Raw genomic sequence first — 18,695 nt, forward strand, 5'->3', positions numbered from 1 at the left:
AAGCTATTAACACAGAAAAGAAAATGCAAAAAATTATAAAAAATGCAAATAAAAAAAGGTAAGAACTCATACACTTAAATACTAAATACTCCCAAACAAACCATGTGGTTTACATTTCAACACATGCAGGTTCTGATGAAGACTCGCATGAATCGAAATGCTAACCACAGGCTTTGTTATTCAAATTTTTTGAAGCATTTAGCAAGTGGGAGAGGTGATTACCTTGTATAACAAATCTCCTGTACCTGCTGATTTTGTCCAAGAAAAGCTCATGCTATTCTTTTTTACTGTGGTATTCATTTGGCTTCCAGCTTTTCCACCTGTGGTCTAATTTTAGCATGACCGTACGTTCAGCCCGAGATATGCTAGGATAGGCTCCAGCTCTCCTCCATGACCCTACAGAGGATAAAGCGGTATGGAAGATGGATGGATATTTAAGGTAACCTAAGTACCTACAGTTCATGTCCATGAGTACATCTTCTGGTTGATGGTCAGTTATGCGATTTGGAGCCTTTAAAAACATATTTAGGTGGTAGAAATTTAGGTGGTAAATCTCCTTCTAGGACCTACTCTTAAACACCAAATCATCCAGGTAACATCCATTAATCTTTAGAAAGTGGTTTCCCATGTACACAAAATAGCGCCCAAGGGAAAGCTGTACAACAGGAGTACTCAATACTGATCTACCTTCCTGCAGGGTTTAGATCTGCGCTTAATCAGACACACTTGAACTAGATAATCAATGTTTTGCAGTTATTAAAAAAAAGTAGTGTTCGAGTAGGCATGGAACTCAACTCTGCAAGAGTGTAGATCTCTAGGAGCAGGATTGAACTCCCATGTGTATTGTAACTACAGTAAGTGTGTGTATAATTCAATTATATCGGGGCTTGCCAGTAACCTTTACAAAGACCTAATGTATAAAATAACCATTGTCACTTATTTCATAAGACTTGCTAGAGTCTTAATAATTAATCGTAATACTTGTGAACGCAAAAGCAGTGACATATAGTAACACACAGCAGGCATGCAAGTGCACTCATGGCAGCAGACACCTGTGATCTCTGTTTGCAATGAAAGAGGGTGAGAGACTGACACGAGGGCCTCTGGGCCGGTGGTATAAAAACCAGGACCAGTCCCAAGATGCAAATCAGCCCCCAGACCCCAGAGTTTTGGAGCATGTGAGTCGGAGTCAGGGGAGAGGTGTTGTGCGACGGGCTGGATCTCAGCCGATGCAGGTCTCATGCCTCACCGAACCCATTTATTCTCTCAGATCTGACTGACTTTGTGCAGTCCTTTCACTGTTCTGATACATATCTATATAATAATGGTAAACTGTACTTTTGTAGGAATTATTATACAGATTCAGTTTCTTAAATGTTCTGTCAATTTGGAATAAGTAGCATATTGGCTAAAATAAACACATTGATTTAGTATTATTCCAGAATGGTAAAGTAGGAAGAGGTGCAGTCAGAAAATGATAAAACTGAAAGAAAGGTCTCTCCCTTTTTCTTACAAAAGCTGATCTTTCACATTACTAAAATGAATCCATTTGATTCAAAATAATCCAAATGAGTCTTAAAGAGTAAGTTCTAAAACAACACACTATACGCTTTTACCACAAAAAAAAACACCCACCAAAACAGCTTTGATCCTGTGAGGAATCTAGAAAACAGAGTCTAATTCACCATCAGGGACCGAGTCCAGAAAGCATCTCAAAAAAGACCCTGCCTCCTATCAACAATTGTAATTCCTCCTGGCCTCGTGATGTTTATAAAGGCGACTCCACAATCTGACCCGCATCTTTAGCGACTAAAAACTTCTGTCTGGTAAGAAGCACACTTTTTCTTGTATTTTCAATCTTCATGTTATGTATATCGATAGCCCTAAATACTGTTTTGCATGCCATAATAATGTCATTATTTGTGCCACAGGCTTTTGTCATTACACGAATGGTTATGTGAAAAATCATGATTATCTTCCAGTTGTTTAGGTTGTGCTAGGAGTATGTTCAACTATTATAAATATAATGAATTGGTAATGTTACATGTAAAATGACACTGATAATAGGAGATATTTGGTACACCTTTTAAGCTTTTAAGTTTTACACTTCATTTTAAGGTGTCATCGTTACAGTATAATTATATATTTAAGTACTGAGTAATAATTAACTATGTTGCTATAGGGTTAATGTAGGATTAGGTTTTATTTAAGGGTTAGTTGCATGTAATTGTGCATACTGTTATTACTATGTACATGTAACAAGGGCACTGTAAAACAAAGTATTACCAAGTTTTCATAATATATATTTTCATCATTTTAATAACTATTAACAATATATATATATATATATCTTTATATATATATATATATATATATATATATATATAATTTTATTTTACTAGCTACATGACAAAATAAATATAAAAAAAGTTTAAAATTCAAATACATTAATTTACTCACCCAAAACTGTAATATTTGTCACAAACAAACAACAACAACAACAACAACAACAACAAAATACATTTGAACAATACTGGTGCATCAAATTATTACTAAAATGAGAAGAGAAATCAGCTATGTGAATTCACCAACTGAAATTCTGAAGTTTAGCAGCAGCATGTTTTCTAGCATGTGGGGAAATAGCATGTAGGAGCCAAAAAATATTCCTTGCACTAATACTGCTGTGTCTTGACAATTTATGCCTTTTCTATTCCACTTTAGTCACAGTGGGGTCAACACTCAAACCACGTGAACATTATGTAATGGTGATAACATTAATATTACTAATATTATTATCAGTATTATTATACTTATTATAAGTCGAACCTTCATCTCATGGGGGTGCCTGCCTCACTTGATATAAGATCAATCACATAATTAGGATTTTTTAAAAATGTCTGTTTGCTATAACTCTTGCTTTGAAAATAAGAGATTATGTGACCAAATCCCTGGCAAACATTTTTCTTTTTCATTTAGAATGAGAATTGATTGGCTTTACCTCTGGTGTACGGCACTAGCACACATTCACCCAAATACTACTTTTGGCTTGTTTGGGGAGGAAAGTATCACAGGGAGCTAAAAAAAAAACAGTTACCGATAGTTCAATTAATTAATTGATTTTAAATGAGAACCCCTTATACAACCCCTTAACATGGCCTCAAACTGCTTTCACCAGTTGATAAATCTGTCAAAAACACACCTTCTTGCTGAAACATTTGCTAAGTTGGTGTTGTGCTGGTCACAGTTAGTAGAAGTGGGTGGATGGTTGTGGTTGAAACTTGTTTGGCTATTTCCCTACCATAAAGTAATGATTATGTAAGTGGAAAATTCAAGTTGTTTCAGATGTAGTATATGTGGTTACATTTTAATGACATTTTATGAAGACCAACTCTGGGACTTCAGTACAGCAATAGTATGCATTTTGGATGTCTTTCTTATAGCACATTCATTTTAGGTCTTGGAGTCTCTACTTAATGAGCAATCAGGTCTGATTATGCCGACATAAAACATGTTGTAAAGTGTTGGGCATACATCAGGACCAGGGTTAAGACCCACTGATTAAGAGTGTGTAAATAGAACAACAGATATCTCAAATAACTTTAACACTTGTCAAAATCACCTACCCATTGTTCACCTCTAGCTGATTGAAGTCCCCAGAGCTAAAGGAGAAAAACATAATTGATTAACAGTGTCAGTCCCAGGGAGCCTGCTTATCCTTTAGCAGACGTACCACTGGGGAGAGTTTAGCCTGAAGGCAGAGAGAGTAGGGCCACAAGGGCCCTTCTGAGGCCCCAGAGGAGCAGCAGTACAGAGAAAAGCATGACAAGAACACATGAAGCCTACTGTCCCTTCAGACTTAACAAGGTGGTGCTTCACATGAGCTCTACTATAAAGGGGACAGATGAACCACAGAAGTTCCAAAGTCCTTCACACATTATGTTTGACATGTTTTATGTTTCCCCACCCTTGTCCTGGAGGACACCCAGCAGTGCACATTACACATCTATTTAAGGTCATGGCGTCTGTGGTAATGAGGTGTTTGATTAAAGCAGGGATGTCCAATTCTGGTCCTGGATGGACATCTTCCTGCATGATTTAATTCCTACCGTAATTAAATATGTCTAAACCAGCTTAAAAAGATCTTCAAGATGATTAGAAACTTCCAGGCTGGTTGGGCCAAGTTCTGCAGGACATTCGCTCTCCAGGAGCAGGAATGAACACCCTTGGATTAGGGAGACGTGCAGTGTTAGGGGTACTCCAGAACCAGGGTTGGAGAAACAAAGTCTTCAAAATAATAATCATGCAATTCAAGATGGCATTCCTGGCCAAATAATTTTCATGTTGAATCAATACTATTCACAATTTACTGCACAAGTGCAGCTTAAGTCTGCCCTTATATATCCAAGTTGAAGAAATGGGGCAGGTCTCATGTTTGTCTTCTATGGACCCTGAATTCCCTCTCGAGAGTTGTTCTCCACAGATATGTTTTTGTGTACTCTGTGCACTTGTGTTTGTGCAGTGGCTCCCCTCCTTTGGGTATATGTAGAGGGATAACAGGAGAATCCTAGGGGGAGACACTATTTGCCATGTACACTCACCTAAAGGATTATTAGGAACACCATACTAATACTGTGTTTGACCCGCTTTCGCCTTCAGAACTGCCTTAATTCTATGTGGCATTGATTCAACAAGGGGCTGAAAGCATTCTTTAGAAATGTTGACCTACATTGATAGGATAGCATCTTGCAGTTGGTGGAGATTTGTGGGATGCACATTCAGGGCACAAAGCTCCCATTCCACCACATACCAAAGATGCTCTATTGGGTTGAGATCTGGTGACTGTGGGGGCCATTTCAGTACAGTGAACTCATTCTCATGTTCAAGAGACCAATTTGGACTTCCGGTTATGACGCGGTGCTGAGTGAACGCGATTCGAACTTCGCTACAAATACTGACTTCAATTTTATTCTAACCCAATAAATGCTGACATACTGATTCAATTTTAAATTTACGATAAATTTACGACAGTCCAATCTACGATTAGTGGGACTCCCTGAAAAAAAGAAGGAAATGATATGTGTGCCTTTCTAGAGAAATTACTCCCTGAGATCCTAGGCCCAGAAAACGTTCCTGGCCCCCTTGTAATAGAGAGAGCGCACCAAATCGTCAGATTCTCCGAAGATCGTTCTGACTCTCTGCCGAGAGCTGTGATAATGAAATTCCTAAACTATGCTGACAATGTCTGCACCCTGAAAGCAGCTCGAACAGCAGGCACCATAATGTTGGACAAAATAAAGCTTATGTTCTTTTCTGACGTGTCAGCTGAACTACACAAGAAACGGAAAAGTTTCGACACGGTGAAGAAGGATCTTCGCAATCTTAACTTCCCCGAATTGCGTTATGGCATCCTGCATCCAGCTACTTTGTGCATGACATACAAGGGAAAGCGCAACTTGTTCGAAAATTCTTCAGATGCCCAGTTTCTGCGAGATCTGAAAGACAAAGTTTAGCGGGAATTAAAGGAAGACGTTTCGCTTTGGGATCAGTTGCATGAACGTAAGCAAACTTATGGTTTACCACTGATGCTAATATATATTTTTCATGATGTTGGGTTGATATCTCGGACTGTTGCGGGCTCGTCTGACCAGCAGTCAAGCTGTTCCTCACCATGATAGGATCACAGGTGGACCGATGTAGTTCCATAATCAGGCTCTTTTGAGAAGACCTTGGGAAGTGTTTTGGGGAAGGGAGGAGAGGTGATAGTATTTCATTTAGGAAATACCTGATTGTTGGCCAGTTGGTCTGTTTGGCTGTATTTTGCTGTTACAATGTTGTTGCTTCCGGCTTTTTTGTTTTGTTTTTTTCCCTCTTTTTGTTCTCTTCTCTTACTTCAATAATAGTCTATATACTTACTTTTGTACTTTTTGCAAGAAGGGGAATATGCTGTATATACAATGATGGCTCCCTTATCTGATATTCATTTTACATCCTGAAATATTAGAGGTCTAAACTAAATTGTAAAGTTAAAACAAGTGATGAATAGAATTCAACAAATGAAAGCTAAAATAGTGTTCTTCCAAGAAACTCATTTAGCTCCAAGTGATGTGGCTATGGTAAGGAAGAGATGGCCAGGGCAAGTGTTTTCTGCCTCCTTTAATTTACAGTCAAGGGGAGTTATTACACTCATACATAAATCCATACCTTTACAAATAATTAACACTATCGAGGACCGACTTGGGAGGTATTTAAATATACCAAACTGAGATCCTTTCTGTTAGACTGAATTTAGTTCATGTTTATGGACCCAATGTGGATAATCCTATTTTTTACAGTAATCTATTTTTACTATTCGATGGACTACCAGGGCATTAGTTATAGGGGGAGATTTCAATTGTGCTTTATATCCAGAATAAAGCTCTCTCTCATGTACAAACCAGAATAGAGTTAAAACAGTATATATACGATTTCAATTTAATAGATATTTGGAGGAACAGACACACAGATAGTTTAACTTATTAAATAATAAGTTAAGCTAATCTAGTACATATAAAACATTTTCTCGTATTGACTATTTTCTTTTATCTACTAATCTGTATTATCTACTTGATATTTATTTATTTATTTATTTATTTATATGTATCTTATTTTACTTTATTTTATCTCTCTTTTTTTATCCAGTTATAATGAAAAATTGAATGGTTGTCCTAAACTGTATGACAGTTTTTTTTTAAATAAAAATTGTTGTTTAAAAAACAAACAAAAAACAGAGAGACCAATTTGAAATGATTCAAGCTTTGTGACATGGTGCATTATCCTGCTGGAAGTAGCTATCAGAGGATGGATACATGGTGGTCATAAAGGGATGGACATGGTCAGAAACAATGATCAGGCAGGCCGTAGCATTTAAACAATGCCCATTTGGCACTAAGGGGCCTAAAGTGTGCCAAGAAAACATTCCCCACACCATTACACCACCACCACCAGCCTGCACAGTGGTAACAAGGCATGATGGATCCATGTTCTCATTCTGTTTATGCCAAATTCTGACTCTACCAACTGAATGTCTCAACAGACATCGAGACTCATCAGACCCGGCGACATTTTTCCAGTCTTCAACTGTCCAATTTTGATGAGCTTGTGCAAATTGTAGCCTCTTTTCCCTATTTGTAGTGGAGGTGAGTGGTACCCGGTGGGGTCTTCTTCTGTTGTACCCCATCTGCCTCAAGGTTGTGGGTGTTGTGCCTTTGCTGTATACCTCGGTTGTAACAATTGGTTATTTCAGTCAAAGTTGCTCTTCTATCAGCTTGAATCAGTCGGCCCATTCTCCTCTGACCTCTAGCATCAACAAGGCATTTTCACCCACAGGACTGCCGCATACTGGATGTTTTTCCCTTTTCACACCATACTTTGTAAACCCTAGAAATGGTTGTGTGTGAAAATCCCAGTAACTGAGCAGATTGTGAAATACTCAGACCAGCCCATCTGGCACCAACAACCGTGCCATGCTCAAAATTGCTTAAATCCCCTTTTTTCCCCATTCTGACATTCAGTTTGGAGTTCAGGAGATTGTCTTGACCAGGACCACACCCCTAAATGCATTGAAGCAACTCCCATGTGATTGGTTGATTAGATATTTAATGAGAAATTGAACAGGCGTTCCTAATAATCCTTTAAGTGAGTGTATTGTCAGATCACAAAATTTTAGATGATCCATGAATTGACATTAAGATTAAATCTGCTCAGATGCCCTGTACCAAATACAACTAATTACCAATTCTGCTCCTTAATGACTAGCTTCCTGCACACTTTCCTGGAACCCTAGACCAACACATAAAGTAATCATGTAATTTTCAAGTAATCCTGAACAACTTAATTTGCTGACTGGGGTTTGATTGGAGTTGGAGCTAAACTCTGTGAGATAGTAGTGCTTCAGGAACATACCCCTGGTGAATACATTTTTCCTAAGTTTATGAAGCTTACAGCAGAGTTGCACATGCACAAATGCCTTTTTGGCCTTACCAACCAAAGTGAAGGGGCCTTCAGGGTAGCCAATACTGTATAGCTAGTTTCCTATACATTTAAAAGCTGCTTCAGATTAATGCAGATGTACTTTCCAGGTAACCATCTGGTTCAGGTGTGTTTGATTAGGGTGGGGGCTAAACCCTGAAACATATTCCTGTTCTGCAGCAGGATAGGATACCCCTGCCTCACTCAGAGGACATAAGTCAGGGGTGTCCATTCCAATCCTGCTCCTGAAAGGCCAATGTCCTACCCCAACACATCTATGTGGTTTCTAGTCAAGACTATGATTAGCTGGTTTAAGTATGCTTTATTGATATGCAGGACAGTGGCCCTCCAGGAGCAAGTTTGGTCACCCTTAACTTAAACAATTCACAATACAGACAAATTATATTTACATGTTAATATGTTCTTCTATCTTGCCCTTTTCTTCTTCTCCAGAATCTCAATCATTGGTTTCAGATACTCAGAATTAATGGAGGGTCGACTACGTCACGACTCAAGAACAAGTTATGTTCTTAAAAGCAACCTGCCCCCTTCTAACGTGACTACCGATTCAGTCAATGCGACGCACGTCTTCAGTGTGTTTGAAGGGTGCGAACAAATGGTGAGTGGTATCATTTTTGATCTAACTATACAATCCTTCAACGTAATCATAGGAATACCTGCCAACATCCTGGTCATAGCAAGCCTAATAAACACCCGGAATGAGCCTTCAACTTCTGACATCTTCCTGGGCTGCCTGGCTTTCATGGACGCCTACTTCGGATTCATGACTATAATAGCTTTCCTTAATCTCTACCACTGGAAGAGTGCTATGGGCTGGATGGCTCTGAAGTTCTCCTTTGGTGTCAAGGACACCAGCGGCCCGCTCTTCCTCTCGTGTGTCTGTCTGGATCGATTTATAGCCGTTCTCTTCCCCATCACATTCGGACAGTTAAAGGACATCAAATACAGGATCGGCCTGTCCATTGTGGTTCTTCTGCTCACGTTTGCTTATGCTTCAGCCAAAACCGTTGGTGGCCTGCCCAACTTTGAAAAGGTTTTCACTGGTGAGGTCTTGTTTGCTTTCACCTGGATGGTGGTGTGTAACATGGCCATCCTCTGGGCCCTGAAACGCTCACGAGGCTCTGGTAAAGATGAGATGCATCCTATGAAAAGAAAGGCGTTTAAGATGGTGCTGTCTATCTTGATCATCATCATGAGCAACTATCTTCCTCCGGTTGCTCTGTTCCCCTTTGAAGACCATTACCCACGTAAGATCTTCACTTGCTATGTGCAACCGGTGGGCTATGCCTTTTTAAACATCAGCAGCACTATCCAGCCCTTAACTTATTTGTCCCGCCTGGAGAAAGTACCATTCTTGCCTGAATCTTGTGTGAAGAAGTTAAGCTGCAAGAAACAAGACAAGCCAAAGGAATGACTTCTGCCTGAACTAATGTCTGAAACACTCAACTTAACACTGCATGTTAAGTTGAAATATTTAACATACTGGTGTAGCCTAGTAGTAATATTTCATAGCTCTTCGGTTTGCTATATAAAAATATATTCTATTATAAATTAAACTTGGATCTTTGTAGCAAAAATAATTTACATGTACATTTACATTTATTCACTTAGCAGACGCTTTTATCCAAAGGGAATTGCAAATGAGGTGAGCAATAGAAGCAACTAAACAAACAAGGGCAACAGCCTGCTAGTGCTGTAACAAGTCTCAGTTAATGGAGCGTACACATACAGCTAACAATCATATGAGAAAGGATTCAAAAACTTACACAGTATAGCTGTCTTCCAGTTGTTCAATGCTTCTCTTTTGTACTGGAGATTTTACACTATTTCATTTATGTCTTTGATGAATTGTAAGGCTGAATTTCGAATTCATTATGCCAATATGCATTGTTTGTAACTTCCAAGCTTTAACATATAACTATATTTTGTGAATCCTAAATAAAACATTCAGTTGTTCATTTAAAGAGTTGTGGCGCCACCATGTGTATCGGATAAAAATTGAATAAAGTTCTTTATGGGAAATTGTTTGTAATGGACCCTAGAAATAAATGTGTTCAAACATTTGTTTTTGTCATCCTTGACCAAATGTATCCTTAAAAGATGATCCCATGAGGTTTTGTTGCTCTGACTCATCCTAAGTTCATCCAGTGGTTTCCTCTTGTCTGCATCTCAGGTTTGTGTTGTTGGTTCAAGAGTTTTCACTGAAGTCAAGCAAAGCTTACAATTGGCCCAAGTCCACTGCTAGGGTATCCTGGCTCTCCTACTCATTGAACTCTAGGTTACAGGTGAGTTAAGATCTGAATAACATTCAAAACATGCACCCAATCAGGGCGATAAGATCTTACATGCAGTGATGTCATGCACCAAGTGACACCAGTGAGTCATGATAGTCTGGTGTACTAATATAGGGCTGTTTTCAAATCCTCATATAATATAAATTCTTATAATAAACAGAGCAAATATGCAGCTGAACACGTCCTGCAAAAGCGGAAATCAACACCATTTGTTAGGACAAATTAATATTTTGTAAAGCAGGCTAGATAAAAAAAAATCAATTCAATATTATTATTATTATTATTATTATTTTTATTTTTATTTTTTGTCTGTTGGAAGTTAGGGACAAAATCAAAATGATTGAGGAATTAGTTTTAATGTTTTTAATAGCAGTAAAGATAAGCTTGCATATCAATGTAAATTGTAAGACAAAGTCAGAGTCACATTAAAGGCACGTTTACCAGACAATGATGTACAAGTGCTAGTCATATAATATAATTATAATTAAAAAGTTTATTTATTTCACTAATTCCATTCAAAAAGTGAAACTTATATATTATATTAATTCATTACACAAAGACGGATATATTTCAAATGTTCACATGTAATTTTGATGATTATAACTGACAACAAATTCAATATCTCAGAAAATTAGACTATTACTTAAGGCCAACACAAATCACAAATACAGGATTTTTAGAAATCTTGGCCAACTGAAAATTATGAACATAAAAAGTATGTGCATGTACAGCACTCAATACTTAGTTGGGGCTCCTTTTGCCTGAATTACTGCACCAATGCGGCGTGGCATGGAGTCGATCAGTCTGTGGCACATAACTCAGGTGTTATGAGAGCCCAGGTTGCTCTTATAGTGACCTTCAGCTATTCTGCATTGTTGGGTCTGACATATCACATCTTCCTCTTCACAATATCCCATAGATTTCCTATGGGGTTAAGTTCAGGCGAGTTTGCTGGCCAATTAAGAACAGGGATACCATGGTCCTTAAACCAGCTCTAAAACTTCTTGGTCTATGGCTGTATTGACCATGGACCTCAGAAAACAGAAACACAGTGGACCTACACCAGCAGATGACATGGCACCCCAAACCATCACTGACTGCAGAACTTTCCCCTCCCTCTAAAAGGCCCCCAACATGCCATTGTTGTGTAAATAAATGTCCAAAACGCATAAAAGGTTTTCTGTTTTTTGTTGAAAATCCTCATTTCATAATTTTAAACGATACTTTCATGTAGACACCAACACAGGCTTGGATAGAATTCGCAAAGGATGCTTGCTTTGCGTGTAGAAGTATGGCATCAGCTTTTCTGTGAAGACATGTTTGAAAGTGAATAGAATTTCCTGACATGATGGCTTTGAAAAAATCACCTCCCCTCTGTCCCAGTTCAGCTGAACCAAGACCCTCTGCAGTTTGTCCTCCACTTTTAGAGCTGTTGGGGGTGATGCCATAGCCTTGTATTGCCCATCACGGAGGCAAATGGTCCAGAAGCCATTCTCTGGTCTCGCAGGTACTTCCTTATCTCTCTTCACTCGCTCGCTGGCCAAGCCCAGGATCCAGTCCTCATTGTCACCAACTTCAACCTCCCAACTGTGGCTTGCCGAGTTAAAGGCAGTGCAGCCCAGCACCTCTGCGCTGATATGGAAACGCTCAGGGTTACTGGGGAGCCCTTGGTTTGGGGTGCTATAGTGGAGACTGGTGAGGTCATCAGACAACGTCAAGCAAGGGTGGGCTGTGTTTGGGTCCAGAATTATTGGGCCTGACAAAAGAAGACATTGAAAACATGCAGTGAGCATGTTTACATATACTGATATGCTATCACTCCGAAAATCAGCTTGATTAAATTAACTTATTGTCCCGGCAATGCAAGTAAAGTGCAATATATGGATAAGACTGTATTAAAAAATTATGTTATTCCAAACTCAATTGTCATAAAAACTGAGTATTCCATTTGTAATGTGAGATTTGGTGTTACATAAATAAACAAGCAGAAGTATAACCCAGTTTTGTTTTGCCATTTGTACTTTTATTTTATGGCGATTTTATGCGGCATAATAACTTACTAATTACTTTTATTTGTCATTTACAGTTTTTTCTCTCTTTTTTTTGTCATTATATACTTTTCAATTGTGAACTCATGCGGGAACACACATAATCTTTGCATTTGGTTCTGTTCAAATCATGTAGGCTAAACAGTCTAATTTTACTTTAAAACAGAGAAATTCAATAAAGGGTGACAAATTTGGGACACATAATATTTGCATTTTATATATATATATATATATATATATATATATATATATATATATATATATATATATATATATATATATATATATATATATATATATATATATATATATATATATATATGTAAACTTTCTTCTTTTTTCTTCACCATGCACCTTTACTAGTTTGGAATTGAATTCTTTGAATGAATGTTTTGAGTCCAAGTTTGTTATAATTTCAATGTTGTTTGATCATGATTCAAACCATTCTTTTTTTATTATTATTATTTTTTTTTAATTTCTTTTAAAACCATCCTTTTTAGAGGATGTCTAATGTCATTTCATACATTCTGACACTTCTCCCAGATGAGCACATGCACATCAACCTGAGTGAGAGAATCAAAAGATATCTAGGGATAATGTCGTGATGTATTGAGTGTGTGTGTATATGTGTGTTTGTGTGACTCTTTAGCTCTGTCCACTGCACTCCACGAGTTTGGCTGTTTCAGAAAAGATCTGTACAGCATATCTGTCTTGTATAAATATGAAAAAACGAAAGACTCTTCAGAGATAGGAAAGTAGTACTAATCCATAGGTGCTCAAGATTAACATGAGACTGGCAGAAAATGTGTGTGTGTGTTAAGTACCTTTTATGTAGTTTGGTTTAATTAAAGCTGCTAATATGACATTACAAAATCCCAATATGCAGTATGTGGTCCTATCAGCCACGAAAGAACCAACTATAAATACTTATAACTTTGCAATTAACAAAGTTATTAACCCAAAAATATAAGTCAACCAATTAACCCAACGTAGGGTTTCAACATGTGTTTCCTCTCACATATAAAGGTTAATTTTTAGGCTATTCTTATCTGTGTCCTTCTGTACTTTAAAGAGGTTCTTACTGTAAGGTGCAACAGTCTGCATGCTCTCCCAGACCTTGTACTTTAGATTCCCAAGATACTTAGCTTCGTCCAACAATGATTTAGACACGCATTCTGGATCCTGCAATGTGGTCCATGTTCTGCAAAAAAAAAAATGAATCTTGCATTGTCAGTACAAGATCTTTGACCAAGAATGAATGCACCTCTTGATGAGAATAAATGTTATCCCCAACAAGAGGAGCATCAGTTTTTGTGCCAGATCTTCTATTGACAACGCAAGAATCCAGCACTCTGTAAAGTCTCATCTAGCAGATCCCAAAGACTTTCAATGCATTTAAGGTCCGGACTCAGTGGAGGAGTCAACTCATGTGTGAAAATTATTCTTCATTCTTTCACAGATTGAGTCGAATGAATCCTGACATTATCCTCCTGGGATATGGCTATGATGTGTCTTCCTACATGGTTGATTGAGAAATGAAAGCTACACACTCCATCAATTTAGGTTAGAAGAACTGTTGCCAAGCATATAACATACTATAAACAAAATGTTGATCCAATCATAGACTCTTAACCATTTGCCAAACAGTGACTTCTTTTATAAAGGTCTTATAGGTCACACACATAAAAAGGATGACATAGAGAACATATTTTTGTATTCTATATGATTCCCCTCGCGACCATTTTTAGGTTTGTGGCCCACAAGTTTCGCAGAACCATTGAATAAGAAGCAAAAGCAAAGACAAAAGGAGAAAGCAAAGAGGAAATGTAACAAAAAGAAAGCCATAGATATACTTACCCATCTACAGTTGCTTTGAAGTTCTGTAAAATATGAAGGCAAATGAATCAATGAAGGAACGAAAGAATAAGAAAATGTCATTCAAAAAGATGCAAATATTCTCACCTGCAGCAATGTTAACTCTTCCGCATTTATGGTTTGATCCATTGTCCTGATCATGTCTGTAAGAGATAATATCCTCCGTGCATTATCTTCATCTCTGTTCTTCACGGCTGCGACCCTCCGCTCTTCCTCCTCCTTTAGTGCTGATAACCTGCGCTCTTCCTCCTCATACAGAAACTGATGAAGCTTGAGAAACTCCTCCTTCATCTGTCTTTCAACCCGCTGAGTCTGATTCTAAAACAAATAACTGCCATTGAAGAAATCTACTGACTGACAAAAGGCACTAATCTGATTAAATCGGATATTTACCTTAATGTGCTCCAGAGTAAAGACTGAAGACTGCCTTGCTTTATTAAATACGTCCAGCTTATGCTGCAGTATCTTCATAGCAGCACACAATTTATCCTGTAAATGAAATATCTTTCTTAAAAGTAAAACCAATGATATATTCCTCAATGTAATATGTGTAAAACTGGAAAAAGATTTTGCTTTGGGCATCAAAAGTTAAAGGAAGTGTATGTAAGATTGTGGCCAAAACTGGTACTGCAGGCGTATACACATACAGTCCCTGACAAAAGTCTTGTCGCTTGTGTACAAATTGACCTAAAGTGCCGCTGAAATATATTTCTAATCAAGATTTTTTTACAAGAAATGGCTCATTTTAATCCCACCAGCTTTTGTGATAATGTTTCAGTGAAAAACTAAACTTTCAAAAAGTATTCTAATATTCACAGCTTGGTAAAGCCCATTGAGTCAATTTTTGCAAAGGCATAAGTGTTGTCACCTTGTCATATGAGCTTCCCCTGTGACTAATAATGGATCAATTAGGTCTCAAGTGTGTATAAAAAGAAACCCAGTATGCTAGACCTTCACATCAACTGCAACTAGACCTCTGCAAACATGCCTAAGATTCACCCAGAGACTAAAGTTTTGATTATCAAGAGGCTGAAGACCAGATCCACTGCTGATGTGGCAGACACCTTAAATGTGTCTCAGCTTCAAGTACAGAGGATAAAAAAAAGATTTGAAGAGACTGGAGACGTTTTTGACAAGCCCAGGTCAGGCAGACCCCGCAAGACAACTGCTCGAGAGGACCGTTTGTTGGCTCGAAAATCCAAGGCCAGCCCATTTTCCACTGCAGCAGAGCTCCACGAGACCTGGTCACCTGAAGTCCCTGTGTCAACCAGAACAGTTTGTCGGATTCTGTCTCGAAATGGCCTCCATGGTCGAATCAGTGCCCAGAAGCCAGCACTAAACAAAAGACAATTTAAAAACCGTGTGGCATTTGCCAAGGCCCACAGCCTGCTAAAAGGATGGACGCTGGAAAAGTGTCAGAAGGTGGATTTTCAGATGAATCTTCTGTTGAATTACACCACAGTCGCCGCAAATATTGCAGGAGACCTACTGGAGCCAGAATGGATCCGAGATTCACCCAGAAAACAGTGAAGTTTGGTGGCGGAAAAATCATGGTCTGGGGTTACATCCAGTATGGGGATGTGCGAGATCTGCAGGGTGGAAGGCAACATCAATAGTCTAAAATACCAAGAAATCTTAGCTACCTCTTATATTCCCAACCATAAAAGAGGCCAAATTCTGCAGCAGGACGGTGCTCCATTGCATACTTCCATCTCCACATCAAAGTTCCTCAAGGCGAAGAAGATCAAGATGCTCCAGGATTGGCCAGCCCAGTCACCAGACATGAACATCATTGAGCATATGTGGGGTAGGATGAAAGAGGACGCATGGAAGACGAAACCAAAGAATATTGATGAACTCTGGGAGGCATGTAAGACTGCTTTCTTAGCTATTCCTGATGACTTCATCAATAAATTGTATGAATCCTTGCTAAACCGAATGGATGCAGTCCTTCAAGCTCATGGAAGTCATACAAGATATTAAATTTGGATCTCACAGCACCACAACTTAATTTGCTGACATATTTTTGTATTTGCAGTAAATTTGTTCAATTTCTGTATAGGCGACAAAACTTTTGTCTTGCCAAAATTTGACCTTTCTGTCTTGATTAAATGATAAATATTTTTTCTGTGAAAATTATTTATTTCAGTGCATTAAACATCATTTGGGAGGGTTTTAGCTTTTCATATGAGCTATTTCTAACACCAATTGATTAATTAAAAGTCAGGTTAATATCAGGTATTTCTAGAAAATAGATAAGCGACAAGACTTTTGTCAGGGACTGTAGGTTTGTTGATGGACATACAATTGTTAATGCTGATGGTAAGGAAAAACAGTTGAAACATCTCATAATGTACTTCAAACTGAGTAGCGTCACTGAGATACGGCCTGCTCAAGTTGTCCTTGTGATGGAGGTTCGGATTGAATAATTAGTTCTCAATGTTTCATCATCGGACTCGCGAGCTCGGATTGATGTAGTAAAATCAAAGTCATCGATACTGTTTTTATGGACGTTTAGCTTCCAACAAGTGCTGTAAAGCGATAGAGCAATCACAACAGGCTGAGCCATCTGGCCAATCAGAGCACAGTAGCTCACAGAAAGAAGGAATTCAGAGAGATATTATGATAAAATTAAAGTTTTTTGAGCTTCAGAGCATGTAAGCCTGTTGTAGATGACCTCTTAAACAACATTAGGAAACTTTAATAATAGAGGCACATTAACTGAAAGCAACTTGCAAAAATATATCAGTGCCATTATTTTTTCTCAAAATGTACACCAGTAAAAACAATTTCTAAGACATATTTATAAAAGCTATTTAAATGTCCTAATTAAACTAGGGCTTAATCAGACTTATTAAAAAGTCTGCCTATAAAACCAAACCTCCTATATGGTTTGTTGCATTTAGCATTTAGCATATATATATATATATATATATATATATATATATATATATATTTTAAACACACATTTTAAAACAAGAGGGGACCGTTCATTTCAAGCTGTGGCACCTAGACTGTGGCACCTAGACTTCTGATTTTTTTTCACAACAGACCTATAACCCACCAGATGAGAACAACCGTTCCAGAAGAACTATAAACGACTTAAGCCAATCTTTTTCAATATAAGCTTCTCTTTCCAGCACTACCCTAATCCAACAGTGCAAGTAACCTTTGAAAGATTTATGTTACATTTTGGATGGAGTTGATCACATTTTCCCAGAATACAATGGGACGCATATGCCACAATGGGAACTCGAAGAAGGCGAATGCAGAAGGTGTTGTTTGAAAGCCTGCCATGATCTTTTTTTGGCCGAACACTGAGATCATGTCAAAGCAAACTTGATAAACAGCATTCTTGTGCTCTGCTGTTGTAAATCTTGAGAACAGCAACACAATGTAACACAGTTTGTCGAAACAATGTGGCTCTATCAAACTCTACCTTGCAGTCCGGAGCCGCCTCTTCCGTGGGAGAGCAGTCGTGACCTTTGTGCATTTTTGAGGCTTGGCACACCACGCAGATGGGCTCCTGATCCACCAGACAGAAGAGTTTGAGCTTTTCCCCATGTCTCCAGCACAGGGCGTTTGATCCAGACACACTGTCCTGGCTTCTTCCCAGCAGAAAAGCTTCACACAGGTTTTTGAGGGCCCGGTTTGAAAGAGGGCTTTTCTTGGAGGCTTTTCTCCTGCAGATGGGGCAGCTGCGAAAGACTGCGCTCTCCCAGAAGTGCTTCAGACAGCTCCTGCAGAAACTGTGGCTACATGGCAAAAGCACCGGATCCTGGAAGATCTCACAGCACACGGGACAGGAGAGGTCCTCTTCGGGAAGGCTTGCAGACATGTCCTTCAGCCGCAGGTACCGCTGTATTCTGGTTTTAAGAGGATGGCTTGTCGTCTGCGTTAGACATCTCAGTTGAAGCTTTACAGGTGTTCTGGTTTCATGGAGCACAGCGCTGATAATGTGTCTGTCTTGACATGCATCAGTAGAGAGGGAGGGGTCTGAGCACACTGAACTAGTATAACTAGAAGTGATTGTTGAATGATGTAGAGACGAGAGGGGACGGTATTGATACACATCCTACAGTTCCTGTAGTCTAATTTGAATAGTAGGTGTGGTTTCAATAGTCAAGTTTTGCTGCCCATATACATCACATTAAATCATTAAATACATTATTAATGCATATTAAAGGTTGGGGGGGGGGGGGGGGGTTCGCAGCGAAGCCATAGAAGAATGGTACCCCAAAAGAACCATTCTAGTGTAAAAAATGTTTTTAAAAATCCAAGCCTTATATAACTTTTTTGTATGTTAACCTTTTGTGTTCAGGTTCCATCATGGATGTTAAAGGTTATGAACCATCAATGCCAATAAAGGCATATTTTCTAATGAGTCTAAAATAAATATAAGCTTATATTTATGCATTATGCAAAACAATCATTCTAATAATCTAGATTG

General features: G+C 38.4%; 2 protein-coding genes across 2 annotated transcripts; one reads left to right on the forward strand and one right to left on the reverse strand.

Annotated features, from left to right (window-relative positions):
• Positions 1-1,789: 1,789 nt before the first annotated feature.
• Positions 1,790-9,681, forward strand: LOC137055034 (G-protein coupled receptor 183). The gene is made up of 2 exons (XM_067429054.1): positions 1,790-1,826; positions 8,461-9,681. Exon 2 carries the CDS (start codon positions 8,495-8,497, stop codon positions 9,440-9,442), a length of 948 nt encoding a protein of 315 aa, XP_067285155.1. The 5' UTR covers positions 1,790-1,826; positions 8,461-8,494; the 3' UTR covers positions 9,443-9,681.
• Positions 9,682-10,725: 1,044 nt separating this feature from the next.
• LOC137045912 (nuclear factor 7, brain) lies at positions 10,726-18,211 on the reverse strand. The gene is made up of 6 exons (XM_067422890.1): positions 17,685-18,211; positions 14,639-14,734; positions 14,333-14,563; positions 14,228-14,250; positions 13,453-13,571; positions 10,726-12,078 (listed from the first exon to the last, which is right to left on the reverse strand). The coding sequence occupies exons 1-6, from the start codon at positions 18,081-18,083 to the stop codon at positions 11,549-11,551; spliced, it is 1,398 nt and encodes a 465-aa protein (XP_067278991.1). The 5' UTR covers positions 18,084-18,211; the 3' UTR covers positions 10,726-11,548.
• Positions 18,212-18,695: the final 484 nt, after the last annotated feature.

This window comes from Pseudorasbora parva, chromosome 2, assembly GCF_024679245.1.
Source record: "Pseudorasbora parva isolate DD20220531a chromosome 2, ASM2467924v1, whole genome shotgun sequence".
NCBI lineage: Eukaryota > Metazoa > Chordata > Actinopteri > Cypriniformes > Gobionidae > Pseudorasbora > Pseudorasbora parva.

Coding starts and splice junctions, on each gene's coding strand:
- LOC137055034 (XM_067429054.1), top strand. CDS start 8,495: ATGGAGGGTCGACTACGTCACGACTCAAGAACAAGTTATGTTCTTAAA.
- LOC137045912 (XM_067422890.1), bottom strand. CDS start 18,083: ATGTCTGCAAGCCTTCCCGAAGAGGACCTCTCCTGTCCCGTGTGCTGT. Junction 14,564..14,638: donor TTACTCTGGAGCACATTAAG/GTAAATATCCGA, acceptor TATTTGTTTTAG/AATCAGACTCAGCGGGTTGA. Junction 13,572..14,227: donor TTCAAAGCAACTGTAGATGG/GTAAGTATATCT, acceptor TTTTTTTTGCAG/AACATGGACCACATTGCAGG.